Source organism: Phoenix dactylifera, chromosome 2 (assembly GCF_051530095.1).
Source record: "Phoenix dactylifera cultivar Ajwa chromosome 2, Ajwa_hap1_PhDact_Kaust_v1.1, whole genome shotgun sequence".
In the NCBI taxonomy this organism is placed as follows: Eukaryota; Viridiplantae; Streptophyta; class Magnoliopsida; order Arecales; family Arecaceae; genus Phoenix; species Phoenix dactylifera.
The window spans coordinates 45967322-45982106 of NC_143191.1; the positions used below are offsets into that span (position 1 = coordinate 45967322).

Below are 14785 nucleotides of genomic sequence, written 5' to 3' on the forward strand. Positions count from 1 at the left end.
TACTATCATGGCTCTTCTATTGATGGTTAAAATCTGTGAACAACAATTTTTCTTTTTATCCCTTTTTCTAACTATCATTTATTTCAGTCCACAATTTATGATCTGCGTACAATATAAGTTATGAAATTATGGACAAGATAGACATAAATTAAGACATATATCGGGATCTAGAAGGAAGACAACATGACTATAATCCCTCAATAAAATGGTTGCACGACCAAGACATATAAAGAATTTTCCCACATAAACAATCAGATAAGATAAAACAAAAACTATTTAAAGCGGACCAATGTTACAGATCCATCATCAGTTCTTATACGCAAAAGTTTTATATTAATACATTCAACGCAAACAACCAGAGTCCAGACAACAACGACCGGTCAAAAAAGCGACCATTTTTTTCTTCTTTTTTTTTTTTCTTTTTTTTTCCCTCCGACCAATGCGGTCGGAGATGATGAAAACACTTGTGGAACCCACCACTTCAGGTTGTCGATGGACTTCGCGACGGAACAACGCGGTCCCACCCCCTGAGCATCAACTATGAGGATGATCTCAACCCCTCAGCTCCCAAGGCTGCAGAAATGGGAGCTACACAAGGAAACCAATACCGGCGCTTCCCATCTCTATGACCATCATCAATCATGGCGAGACCCTCCTGTTTTGATTCGATAGAACATATGATAAGGAGTCATCATAAATAACTGAGAAGGGAAAACCCAAAAAAAAAAAAGGACTTGGTCAATCTATCGAAGCAGTGCTCACTTCTAGCAAAGTTTCGAGGGCATCGATTGCACGACCCGAGGGCCAGGAATGTGTCTTCTCGATCTCCTCTACGGTCACATAGCCTTGGGCCTACAAAAGCATATAAATTTCATGACAGCAGCCACAGATGACAGGAGTCCAGCCCATAACATTATTAGATAACAACTTCCTATCAATGCATTACAATCAACCACAAAATGAAGTCAGTTTGAATCTTATCATTAGCGAACAACTAACATAACAATGATTCTAAAGCAAGTATAGAATCAAAATGGAATATTATATGCCAAAAGGTTCCCAATTACTTTCCCTGTAGGCCTGAAGAGGTTTGAGAACAACAAACATCAATAGAAAATGCAAATTAAGTTTTTTTTTTTTTTTGAATCATAAGAATCATTAGGTTTGAGAACAAAAGATGCAGAATATGACATTAGATGCCATCTTTAACCTAATTAACCCATTAAAAAAAAATTCTTAAAGAAGATCCTTGACCATCGATTAGGTGTGCAGTACTTATTCTGATGATAGCTTGCAACATGGTACAGAAGTTCGATGCTGCCGTATTGTGCTCGTCGGACCATACTGGTCTGTGTGACAACATCAACATGGACTATGTTTTCTTAAATGGGTCCTGGCATGACTCTGCACATAATTAACATGGCATGGCATAGCAAGCAAGCATACCATACTCACCTATGACCAGCATGGCTACAATGTTTGATGCTAGATCCTTGAACTTGACTAGAAACTTTTCCAATCACTAGCCTCCTTATAAGGTGTGAAGAGATCAAAAAATAATAAGGGGCTTTATCCACACCGTATAAAGCTTGGATTTAAAAAAATGGAAAATAGAAAATGAATCAAGATGGTATTTGCATGCATCAGATATACTTGTTATGCATTAAGTAAAAATAACGAAGAAGAATTTTCTAAGAAAATGATCAAAAATAAGGAAAGAAAGAAACTTGTATTAATATAGGATCTAGACTTGTCACATGGACGCAGGATTTAATGCTTATGACTGGACTGAGAAGAATCGGTTCATTCCACCAAAGTCCCTGTTGAATTGGAATGTTTGCCATAGGGCACTTCCAAGTATCATTCTATCAACCTTTTGAACACATCAATCTCTTCCGTGATAGTTTTCCAGGTAAATTGAATATGTAGAACTTATGAATTAGCGCATGAAAATGTGAAAAATCAGTTAGTGCACACCTGCCCATCAACTCTTTCAGTAACGACAATATTGTTTTTAGTAGAGTCTAGTTCAACTTAAACCCAGAAGATCCAGATCTTCTACACATGTAGATGAAAATTCTTACAACATGCCAACATAACATTGCCACAATTCTTCTCTCAAAATGTTAAGGCAATTATAGTAATAAAATATACTGTTATGCTATGCCAGTCAAACTATTTAAAAATTTACAGATAGACATTTTTTTGCCGTAGGAAGTTGAAGAGAGGGCCAATATGGCATTAGTTAAATTCCAACAGATCTTATACCCTAAACTTGTCACTATAAATTTTAAGATAGCGATGATGATAATTTCTCAATTTTGTTTGCTTCAAGGATGATCACATCTGCATTTCTTTCCCATCACTGTTTTCTTTTACCCTTCCTTTTCTTTCATTGCTTCTTTTCTTTTTAGGTAATAAGCAACTAGCTGAAGTCAGTACAAAGAGTAAAATGACTTGAAAGGTTTAAGAACTCCAAGGCCAGAAGGTAAGAAAACTACAAACGACAAAGTCTAGGTTGAGAGGTAGCATTACAGAGACATACACAAATGCAACAAAAAGGCATCTCAACATACCCCCCTGAGCCCCATGAAATCCAATTCGTAGCTTTAAGAATATACCACAAGAGTTTAACAGGATAATTATATACTAGCAAGAGTACTTGTAAAACAAAAAACATACCTGAGCCACTTCAAGAATTTCATTATGATCTTTGTTCAACTCAGTAGGAACTGACCGGACAAGCTTTTTCTTCCCAACAGTAATTACTTCAAAACCACTACCGAGGACCTGAAAGTTCATATATCAAGCATCAACACCACCTAATGGGGAAATACATGTCGTGGAAGAAGATTATAAGAATCTACTTTAATTTAAGTTGTAAAAAGTGATGCTTAAAAAGAGGGAATTGTTACCCAGTCTCCGAAAAATGCTTCATTACACAGATAGTATAGACATTAAATCTTCTGTTTAATACCTTTAACTTACTTATAGCACGCAAGCAGTCATCCTCCGATACTGCTTCACGAGCGGTTTTTCGCCTCTGACACAGAAGACTGCAGAGCTCCTGCAAGTTGATTAAACCTCCATTGTGTGATCTGGTTGCCAAACAAATCTCAACTATCTGAACCCCTGCCTCATCAAATTGGTTAATTAGAAAAGAAATTGGATGCTAAAAAGTCAAATATGATACACAAGTATGCCACCTTTGTGGTCTGAGATTCACAATAAATAAACAACAAATCTGAATCTACATATGTACAACTTTTGAAGGAAGAAGACATCTGTAGAGTGGAAATTGTATGTGTCAGGAGGTAAGTCATATGCTTATCTTCTCACAACAGATGGAGAGCAACCATATACAATTGAAAGGAAATTGTTCACGTTAGCTTGTTAGGGATCGGGAGATGATGCATTTAGGAGTAAGAAACTCTGCTCAGATGAAAACCTATATCAAGCTGGGGAAAATAATCTAGAACTTTGAATTAAAATGGAGAAGAAATGAAGAGAATTATTCCTGGTAGAATTGCCTTTAGTTGAGGTAGATCCTGGGACCCCAGTGCACAACCAAGTGATTCCCTTTACATGGATAATCCAGATTTGACTTTTCTCTGCCAGAAAATATGATTCAAGTCTATGTTGATACCTTTGAAACCAAGTAGGGTTGCATATAAATACCCAGTATGCATAAATCCCAAGCCAAGTATCATGAGAAACCTATTTGCAACCAAAGGATATAAGAGGGCAGTTCAAGGTTCTGATGTTTTTCACCAAAACATAGAAGACCATTTATCTAAACTAAAGAATAACAAAGCCTTCTCTTAATCTTCTAAGAAAAAAAAAAGTATTCATCTAACATATGGTAAAAAAGGTTGAATGTCCCTCATCAGTATGGGTCCAATGAAGTTAATTTTGACAATACAGACAACACTATGCATAAAGAAAGCAACACTATGCATAAAGAAAGAGTATGAAAAACTAATATGCAACCTCTCTCTTGTAAAATGAAATCTAAATATATAAACAAAAGCTATCATCAAAAAATGAAGAGCAAAAACGATTAAATTAGAATGAAAACTACGTATAATTAGAATGAAATCTTTTCAAACTTGTATGAATGCTAAAGAAAACAATAATTTCAAGAAATATGAAGATAGGGATTAATACCAACCAAGCTCATAGTAGAAGTCGCCAATCCCTAACAACTCTGCCCAAAATCCTTTGTTAGAAGCTAGGGGATCCACTCCAACTTTAGCACACATCTCATGGAACTGTGTTCTGAACGTAGGGTTTTTACGGATGTCATTCTGCACTGCTCGAATAAATTAGTACATACTTACATACTGACTGCCCGAATAAATTAGTACATACATACATATATATATATATATATATATATATATATATATATATATATATATATATATATATCCATAGGAAATCCTGACATCCAATGTAATGCTTTAAGCATTTTCACATTTGAATATATAGCCAACTCTCAAAAGTTCATTCTCCTGAAATAATGGGTATTATATGATCATCAACAATGATAATGCCAGGCTGTGAAAGGCAAAACAAAGATGAATTATTTTGATCCCAATCATTAACTTGTTAAGTATCATCACAGTATCATTATATTAAATAAAAATTTACAACTTGTTTGAATTTTTGGCTGTCTCTGCACTTAGTCAGAGCTCTTGCAAGTTCATTCAAACAACTATGTTGATGAAGCCCGTTACCTTGACAAGAAATTTAGAATAAGAATGCCAAAATCCTCGTTTCTAGTTGGCATATTCATGACAGAACATGATTAAAGCATTTATTGTTTGTTTTCTCAACCAGTATATACACTATCTAGGTTACAAAATCTCCAAACCTCCTTTGATTGAATATCATCCTTTTACTGCAACTGCCTTGTCTGTTAAGGGAAAGTCTCCCTAAGTGTGGAAGCTTCAGCATGTGATTTTATCCTATCAAAGACAAGGTATATAATGGTCGTAGTACACACTACAAATGTCGAAAATCAGCGAATGTAGCATGTATGGGATAGAAAATGGTGGTGAAACTTTTCAATAAGGCAGGGAAAAGTCAATTGATGGGATGGCACGTGAGGCATAGTCTCCAACCCAACTTCACATTAGGTAAACAGAGTACGATTGATTTGCTGGCAAAATGAAAGTTCCTATTTAAATTAAATGACTGCATCTCCTAGTTGTAAGTTGTCACCCTAACCATAGCCACAGGACCATCGCAGCACACAAATGACACCAACCTAAGATGTAAAAACAAATTTTTTAGGGTCTTAGAACCTTCCAAACGATATACCCCCTTTCTTTGAAGCAACACTGATCACTCTCCAAGCTGCAAATGTGTAAAAGCTTATCCTCACTCTAGGAGCCACCCACACGAAACCAAGCAAATCAGTGCACTACATTATTCCATCTCCAAATTTCAGCATTGCCTTGTTCAGCAAAATAGTTACTTCCCTGTACAAGACAGATCAAGCATTCTCAAGGTTCATAATACAACTAATCAAGGTATGCAATACTGGTACTGAAACCCATTCTAGTTGGCCGGTACGATACTGTGCCATTCCATTCCAGCATGTACCGACAAAACGAGAGCCAATGAGGAAGGGAAGAGGCAGAATGAGAGAGAAGAAGAGAGAGAGAGAGAGAGAGAGAGAGAGAGAGAGAGAGAGGAAAGAAGGGAGAGGGGGAGGGCCGAAGGAGGCCTGTCGATTTTACTTAAAAATTGCAAAATAAAAAAAGTCCCTCCCCCCCAGCCTCTGTTTCATTCAAAACAAGGGAATCGGGAGTAGAAGCCCTCTTTCAATCCTCACGTCCCTTCCTCTCTCCTCTCCTCTCCTTCTCCCTCTCCCCCTCTCTCATCGGCTTTTCGAATTGAGGGGTGAAACCGTGCCGGTCCGCCCTCGGTACACCACGAACTGGGCGGTTCAGGGCGGTACAACAAACCATGCAACTAATACACAATCAATAGTACAATTTAAACCACAACCCATATTATTATGAATGTATATTTAGTTAATTTGATAGTCTAATAAGATGATAGAAGGAATGAATGATGCAATGCACTCTGAAAATCTCCATGACAAGCCAATATTCACTTGCCTAGCTTGCATGATAACAAAGAGAAGCGAGGACTATATACAATTCGGTAAACTTAGCATTATGAATCTCCATTGCGGTCTTCACATTTTATAAGCATTTGTTTCAAAAGATATACAAACAAGTGATAGCACTCCCTCTAAGCATTGAAAAAACTTGTCCATAAGTTCTAGATATGCATAAAATGGAGTGTGCGCATTGTTTATGGTACCCAACCTTCTACCTGCATGATGGACATCATGGCTAAAATCAACTCTACCAAGTGTTGATCATGGAAAAAAAATCATACTATTGTTTCTCTTTCTTGAAATTATATTTATGTCATTAGCATCACAAGGACCACAAAATGGGTTTCAGGTCAGTGTTTCTTAAAGTGCTAAGTGTCAACCAACTCCAGTTGTCTTGCAAAGAAAATTATTATTTGTTTTGTTTCTTCATACACATCTCCTAACAATGAACTTATTGTTAAACAACTAGGAAGTATTGGTACTAAGAAAGAGATTATATATCATATTTCTGATATTATCTTAACTTTCCACTCAGTCTTTTCCCACTTTCTCGCAAAACTACTGTTTTTAGCCCTTACCACGTTTATCTCAAATACCAGCCATATTTGATGCAACTAACCATCCAAACACAACCATATAACTGGTCATTCAATTTTGGAAGCAAAGATGATGTGAGACTGGTCATTCATTTTTGGAAGCAAAGATGATGTGAGAATAGGCAATAAAGCAATGGAACCATTCATCTGAAGCCTCACAAGAAGCCAGACATATAAAGACTTGCATAAACATAAGCAGTTGCATCCACATGCAACAATATCACATAAAAAAGCTAAAGGAAAAGGTAAACTAAAGCCAATTTCTTACCTTGTGTTTGCGAGCAAATTCTTCTAATTGAGATCGAAATGTTGCAAGCTGTTCTTTCATGAGATCTGTTCTTATCTTGGCTACATTTTCGCCAACCAATCGATATTGATCCTAAGAATATTGATTAAAACAGACACAGTGGCGATGAAATATCAAACGAATTGGAAATCAAGAATAGTGCCAAAGGACTAGATTGAAAAAAAAAAATCAATCTCTTATGAAAAATAAACAACAAAAGAAATAATGTGGGACTAATAATGAGGGAAATTTTGAAAATTTACCCGAGCAGCAGCTGCACTTTGCAAACCAGAAATTCCAGGCCTTCTCCTCATGGTTCTTAATCAGCACACTTACTAAATTCAGAAATGAAAGCATTTCAATAACTTTATGTGAAATTTGTTTGGAACATCCAAATGTAATCTGAAGAACTCCACAAAACTAACTGACTTTTAATGTAAATTACTACATATAGGACGATGAGGCATATGGTACATGTGAACAAAAGAGACTAGCAAGTTGATGTCAAGAAGCAACTCATAACACTATAAGCTTTAAATGCAAAACTAAGAAAGCTACTCAGATGAATGCAACATGTGCATTGGATGGACCATACGTGCAACAAAAGCTTAGGGTGCAACGCACCAGCTAGCTACCATCTAGCAACCAAGCGCAAGGACTTCTTTGCACATAAGTGCCATCATATGCACAAAAAATGCACATACAAGTGGTGTGACTACTAGGTCACCAGATGGGCCGACCTGAATAAGGTCGGCAGCCCATCTGGAGACCACCACCTCCGGCTTCAGCGAGGCGGAAGAGGGTCCAACTGCCAGGCGGAAGGGTGGTACAGCTGCTTAGCCGCTAAAGAGGTGCCGCTAAAGTGGTTACCACCGCCCTCAAAATTCTCCTATTTGTAAGACCCTCTCACCGTTCTCCTCCTTCTTCCTCAGGGATTCCTTGAACCAGCAACGGAGCCGCCGGAGCAGGGGTCATTGCAGTTCATCCCCGGAGCTAGGTAAGCCTCCCTGATCATGTTATTATTTTTTTCCTGCTTTCCTCTTCCCTGTTTCCAAAATGAAACAGAGAGACTCCTTGGCTCTCGGCCGCTGCCGACTCTCGGGCGGGGGCTGTAGTCGGGTCGGAGTCCCATCCCCTTCTTTCTTTTCAGTGGGGCAGAGGGCCTCAGTGAAGAGAAGAAGGGAGATGGAAAGAAAAGATGGAGAAAGAAAGAAAGCAAGAAGAAGGGAGGGAAGAGGGGACTCACCCGTGTGCGGCCGCGAGTATCGCTGGCGTCACGGGGAGTGGCCACGGACGTCGTAAGAGCCGCCGGCCTTGGCTTGGTCGCGCGCACAGGCCACGGACATCAGTTTGATGGATGGCGGCTTTCGGCCTCAAGTCACCACACCAAATCCTTGCCTCGCGCTTCTTGCGCGCACCTCGTTAAGTTGCTGATTTGGGCTGATGCGGGGTCCCAAGTTGCTCTCCTCGTCAGTTGATATCCACTCCTTTGGATGGTCGCGGATACAAGTCAAGGGGTAGGCCTATTGGCTGCAGCTTGTCCCGACCCTTAGCTTGTTGCAAATGAAAAATGCACTCCTTCGAATGGTTAGGGAAATCAAGACAAGGGGCGGGTCTACTGGTTGCAGCTTGATCCGTCCCTTGGCTTGAAAGAGACAACACAACAAGTATGGACACAAGTATAAGATAGAGGAATGCTTGATGGTTGCTTCTATTCCCAAAGTAAAGAACATACAAAGATCTAGTGGAAACTATGATTGGTCTCCACTAGCCCAAGTCCAAGGACCGAATACAATAGGCGTAAGCCTTCCCAAGCCAAAGGACGAAATACAAGAAGAGAATACTAGTCCAAAAGGCCCTCTCCCAACTTCTCTCAATGCATACTTATAGGCTCTTCATGGGGGGACAAACCATTAAGGAAAGGTGGCTAATAGACTGGCCTAAGCCGGCTGAGGTGTGGCATAGGCCGGCCAAGGCATAGCCTAGGCAGGCCATGGCTGTCCAAAGCTGCTGGTGGCTGGGCAGGCCTTTGGCTGGCTTGCTGGAGGCTATGGCATTGTCCTTGGCACGGCTGGCAGCAGGGCTGGCGGGCAGAAGGGCTAGGCAGGCGGCTGGCAGGGCCTGGGCACGGCTGGTCTGAGTGGCTTGATCGGCCACAGGCCCTGCAGGGCTCTGGGCCACTGGCCTGGGTGCTGGGGCGCGCGGCAGGAGGCGTTGGGCGCACGACAGTGGGGTGGCAGCAGGTCTGGACGCGCGACAGCAGGCGCCTGGCGCGCGGCAGGCTGCCCAGCAGGGCGCTGGCGCGCGCGGACGACCGTGGCAAGCTGCTATCGCGCGCGCATGCGAGCGCGGTCGGCCGCAGGCGCGCGCGGGCCGACAGGCGCCGCGTGGCCGTACTGTTGAAGGGTGGCTTTCGGCCCCAAGCCACCACACCGAGCCTTGCACGTTCGCTTCTTGCGGATGACTTAAAGTTGTAGGAAAAGGGGCCGAGCGGCGGGTAACGCCGTGATAGTTTGAGCTTGCTTGCGCCGCGGTGTACCAAGCTCTTAAGTGACCATGGGAACCAAGGCAAGGGGAGGGTCTACTGGTTGCAACTTGATCCGACTCTTGACTTGAGAAGAAAACAATCAAACTCAAGAGGATATTTGTAGAGATGTTTAGAGGAACACTTGATTGATTCTATTTTCCAAAATGAAGCTTACAAGCAAAATATCTAGAGAAAACTATGATGGATTTTCCGTAGCCCAAGTCTTGGACAAACCCCAAGGCCGGCGAGGCCCTGCGGCCGGCGAGGTTGGCCAGGCCGAACCTCGCTCGGCCGTGGGCGCGCTGGGCGACGCAGGCGCACGAGAGCACGCGGGCACTGTGCGCACCCGACAATGTAGCAGGTGAAGTTCCCCGTCCATGGCATTGTAGCAGGTGAGGTTCTGCGTCCCGAACCTCGCCCGAGGCACTATAGCTGGCGAGGTTCTTTGGCATGAACCTCGCTCGGCACACTGTAGCTGGCGAGGTTCTGCGGCCTGAACCTCGCCCGCAGCATGGGTCGCGGCAGAATTTGGCCGCGGTAAGGCTCGGGGCTGCGTGCGGTGGACTCGGCCAAGGTTGGGCGTGCTCGGCCGAGGCTTGGCATGCATAGCAAGGGTCGACCATGGATGTGCTTGGCCAAATGAAGGACTTGGCTAAGGCTCTCCAAGCAAAGTAGTTGGCCTTAGCTTGACCCTCCGTTGGCCTCTTTATAGTCCGATGCCTTTCTTGGTTGGTGGCGCTTGCGGGGGTCCTCAACACAGCTGTAGGTGCGGCCGAGAGCGCCACGGGCTCGGCCGCAGAAGCTGCCGGCCGTGGCCCAGCCCCTCCCGAGCTCGCCCTCCTCCCTTCACGGAAGAAGAAAGGGAGGAGAAGATTCGGGAGAAAGTTTTGGAGAGAAGAAGAGGAGAAGAAAAAGAAAAGAAGAAAAAGAAGAAAAGAAAAGAAAAGAAAAAGAAAAAAAGAGAAGAAAAAGAAAAGAAAAGAAAAGGAAAAGAAAAGAAATACATAAATAAATGGTGAATAATATAGATGTTGAAATAGAATTAGGAGAGAGAGGTCATTTTCAGGATGTACCCCCTCTCTCTACTTGATAAGTAGTTTTGAGTCAAAGAACAGTGGATAATTCACTTTTAATCATTTGATAGGTACGGAGCATTCGTTGGCTGAGATTAGAATTTCGGGAGCGAACCGAGGTAAATAACCCTAGCACAATCTTATTGATTTCAAATCACTGTTTAATTGTAACTATGCAATAAAGAAATATATATTTATTATGATTTATATTAATAAAAGTACGATCAAGCATATGATTGTATGTGATTCATGAATTTGATTAAATAGCATTCCTTCATGAATATGTGATTGAGCATGAATTATGTTTACAATAGATTGCATGAAAAATGAAGTTTGCAGCATGATCATGGATATTACACATTACGATGCCATTATTCATCTTTCAAGGTACTTATGAAGTAAAATTTATGAAAAATATGATATGATTTAAAAACTTTTAGATTGCTATAAATGACCCCGCCAGTGGATAATAGTAGCTCGGCATAGGACCCCCGCCAGCAGATAATAGTAGCTCAGCATAGGAGCCCCGCCAGTGGGTAATAGTAGCTCGGCATAGGACCCACACCAGCGGGTAATAGTAGCTCAGCATACGACCCCCGCCAACGGATAATAGTAGCTAGGCATACGACCCCTGCTAGCGGGTAATAGTAGCTCAGCATACGACTCCCACTAGCGGGTAATAGTAGCTCGGCATACGGCCCCCGCCAGCGGATAATAGTAGCTCGGCATACGACCCCCGTCAGCAGGTAATACTAGCTCGGCATACGACCTCTGCCAGCAGATAATAGTAGTTGGTAAAGGTCTTGCTATGAAAATAAGAGCGGCCATAGCTGCACTATCGTCTGAGAGTACGGATTCCAAAGCATGGAATAATGGCAAAGTTTTATGATGCATAGTCATATTTATGAACTCGCATGATTGGACATGCATTTCTTTATGACTGTTTTGAGTATATCATCTATGAAATGCTTTATTTTGCTATACTTGTTATATTCTCCAAATGATGCATTGGCATATAAATTATTATGCTTGATCCAATAAGATAGTACATGATTACTTACCGAGCCGCATAGCTCATATTCCTCCGGTTGTTTTTTCAGATATATAGGGTTGCTAGGAGCAGAGAGCCTAAAAATTTTTGGGTTGGAAAATTTATTTTGGATGTACAAATTTAGAGCTCTGTATTGTTCCATTTTTGAAAAATACTTAATGAATAAAATGTTACTTTTATATGAATTATTAATGAGGCTTCGTGTTACTGTGGGTAGTAGCTTGTGGTAGCACGACTGTGTCACGGGCCTGATCTAGGGCGTGACAAGTGGGGTCCCAATATGACAAGGATTAAGTCCCTTAAGATGAAGCTTTTTATGTTCTTCTGCCAACTTTCACCAAAAGAGGGGGGAAATCTACCTGTAGACTACTAAATGGAAAGAAGTAGACATATTTATAAAGAGAGCTACAAACAGAAAATAAGTTGTGATTTCTAAATATAAAATTGATCACTAAAGAGAAAACCTATTGTCAAACTACTCTAGAATATAATCACATGAAGCAAGAGATGGAGCAGGAACAGATTCAATTGCGTAAGTGGTGAGATTCAAAACTGATGGCCAGTGCAGGAGCCAAAGAATGCTTTTATGCATCTCTTTTCTATTTTACGAACATATCAAATGTTGCCATTTAACAAGGTCACTACCATCTATGTTCAAATGCCACAAACTTGAAAAGGACCAGAAAAAACATAGTCAAACTAAAAAGTGATATCAATACCTTTATGATAACAATAGCTAATCATAAACGAACTAGAAAGCTTGGAACTATTTAGGATTGGGAGCCTATAAAAGTTCCTATAACAGGTGGGGATCATGAGAAAGACTATTACACTTGGTCTTCAAACAATTGCAATAAGAAATTTTGGTGCAATCTCACTTTGTGTTTATCCAAGTCTGTTTGCTAGTAGTGCTGAGTTCTACTCCAGTCTCAACAAGTCAATGTCTAACATGACATGGATTAGATCTATCGATCAAGATGGAACAAAGAATCTTTAGTTATTATCCTTTCTGCTGAGAATTAAGTTCTACATCTCTCTATCTAATGAACTTTCTGTTTCAGTAATAGATTGACCACTCTTCATGGCCATCATTTTAGCAGTTTACCATGACCATCCGGAAGGCACTCCATTGATTGCCGACTCAAGGCTCGTTAATGTTGGTGGTAAATTACAATTTTCTGAGGATGGAAAAAAGTGACAGGCCCCTTTACAATAACAATTAATAGAACTTGTGGAATGAGTTCTTCCGTACTCATGCAAGGTTAAATAACAGCCATTAATTGTCTGTATCGATCTACGCAGTTCATCAAATAACTCCATCAGAAAACTAGAGGATTTCATCATTAGAGCTTGCATAGAGCTTAAAACATCATCAGTATTTTATCTATGCAGCAAATATCTAGTTATTGTAGTCAATAACAAACCAAGGACAACCCACAATTCCATTAATGTCAACACTCTGCCAAAAAAAACTGCAACCTCCAGCTACCTGCCAACAAATTCATTTGCCAAAAAATCATCAAACCAAAGAACTAGCCTAATCCACAAACAAATCATGAGTTTCTCTGAAAAAACAGCATTCCTCCAAAAGCTCCAATTGTATTCACAGAAAGATGAAGGAAAAAATAATCACATTATGAAGTATGCACAGGAAATGACCCCATGAACTATCCACATTTTATGTGACAAGCATATTTAAGATGATAAACTTAAGATTTTAGTTGTTCTTTTGTTCAAAATTATTGTGCTAAACCATTCATACAACTGACCAGTACTATTTCTTTAAAGAAATGCAAAACCTTGCTCATGCACATCATTAAAAAAATGAAAGAAAAGTTTTATCAACTCCAAATCAATACAATGAATGGAGGGTTATATAGGTAGCCTTATTTATTTAACTTGACAGTTCAAACTCATTGTTTATTGTTATTAGTTCAATGGGAAATTTCAGCAGTCAATATCCATTCTTTCTTGGAAAGAAGGTCCAGTAAATCCATTAGCGAGCTCTTGCATGGCATGCATTTTTCTTTTTTACAAAGGAGAGACTATTTCATGGATTGATGAAGAAAAGTAAGCAAATTTCTGCACAATTCAAAATCTAGGGTCTTTTCTTCTTCTTCTCTTTATTGTTACCACAACATAGCCCCAATTGTAACTCATCATACATAACTTTTTCCGCAAGAAACTAGAAAAAAAGAAAAGAAAATTCTTTCTTTCAAGAAAAGTTCGTAAATATTGTGATTTGATAGGAGAAAATTAGAGACGTGTACCTCACTTTCAGTCCCCCGTCTCCGACGCTCCCTTTCTTGTTCTTCCTATGCTATTCTGTACGCTTCTATATGTGTGCTCGGGTCGTCCGCTAGCGTTTCCGTGAGGGAACCCGACCTGGCGGTAACCCCTTGAAGACCCGCTTCTTGATTCGCTGATACAGAAGGGGAAGAGCAGCGAACAGATTGCTCGCCTCCTCCCGCGACTGCAGCTCCTCGCCGCGCCGCACCTTAATCACCGTTCTTTCCTATGTTGCGGCCGACAGAGTCCCGCGACCCTTCTTTCCTGAAATCTTCTTTGGGGATGATTGATGATATTCACAGAAAAAATCTGTTCAATTCACTAGTTTGATACAAGGATGCTCTGCTACAATATCAGATACTACTCCACATATGAAAGCCCCTTTCTCTTTAAATCCTTATTTTTCACAAGTGACGATCATCATTGTTGACAAAGCATGATCATCATCGAGTTTATCTAACTGAATCGATTCAAGTAAAAATTCCGAAAATTGACCTTCAGCAAATCATCTAAATCAGATTACAGATCCAATATATGAGATATAATACCAAATAATAGTTCAAGCCAGGGATAGAGATGGCTTAGGGCTAGGACTGGAGATCTACCTGAGATGGCAGAGATTTAGATGTGATGACAGAGGAGACGCCGGATTCGTCAGAGATTCAACCGGAGGAAGTTCTCTACCGGATCGAGGTGAAGGTCAGCTCAAGCCGGTTCCAGTGGAAGTCTTCCACCGCCGCCGCCTCGCTCAGCAGGCCGCGACTCGGCCTCCAGGAAACTGTTGAAGGGAAGGTGTCGCCGGAGGACGTGGTGGTAGTGCTGCCCGG

General features: G+C 40.9%; 1 protein-coding gene across 4 annotated transcripts; it reads right to left on the reverse strand.

Annotated features, from left to right (window-relative positions):
* Positions 1 to 256: 256 nt before the first annotated feature.
* On the reverse strand, positions 257 to 14696 carry VPS22 (EAP30/Vps36 family protein). 4 transcript variants are annotated; one of them, XM_026801915.4, is made up of 8 exons: positions 14564 to 14696; positions 7282 to 7353; positions 7001 to 7111; positions 4172 to 4307; positions 2978 to 3132; positions 2683 to 2790; positions 763 to 852; positions 257 to 655 (listed from the first exon to the last, which is right to left on the reverse strand). In XM_026801915.4, exons 2-8 carry the CDS (start codon positions 7330 to 7332, stop codon positions 539 to 541), a joined length of 768 nt encoding a protein of 255 aa, XP_026657716.4. In that variant the 5' UTR covers positions 7333 to 7353; positions 14564 to 14696; the 3' UTR covers positions 257 to 538. The 4 variants fall into 4 exon arrangements, with proteins under 4 accessions (XP_026657716.4, XP_038981536.3, XP_026657715.4 ...); XM_039125608.3 differs by lacking the exon at positions 14564 to 14696 and adding an exon at positions 13940 to 14081; XM_026801914.4 differs by lacking the exon at positions 14564 to 14696 and adding an exon at positions 13940 to 14076 and having other exon boundaries at positions 7282 to 7349.
* Between the last annotated feature and the right edge of the window lie 89 nt (positions 14697 to 14785).

Coding starts and splice junctions, on each gene's coding strand:
- VPS22 (XM_026801915.4), bottom strand. CDS start 7,332: ATGAGGAGAAGGCCTGGAATTTCTGGTTTGCAAAGTGCAGCTGCTGCT. Junction 2,791..2,977: donor GTGCTATAAGTAAGTTAAAG/GTATTAAACAGA, acceptor ATGAACTTTCAG/GTCCTCGGTAGTGGTTTTGA. Junction 853..2,682: donor AAATTCTTGAAGTGGCTCAG/GTATGTTTTTTG, acceptor ATGCTTTTGTAG/GCCCAAGGCTATGTGACCGT.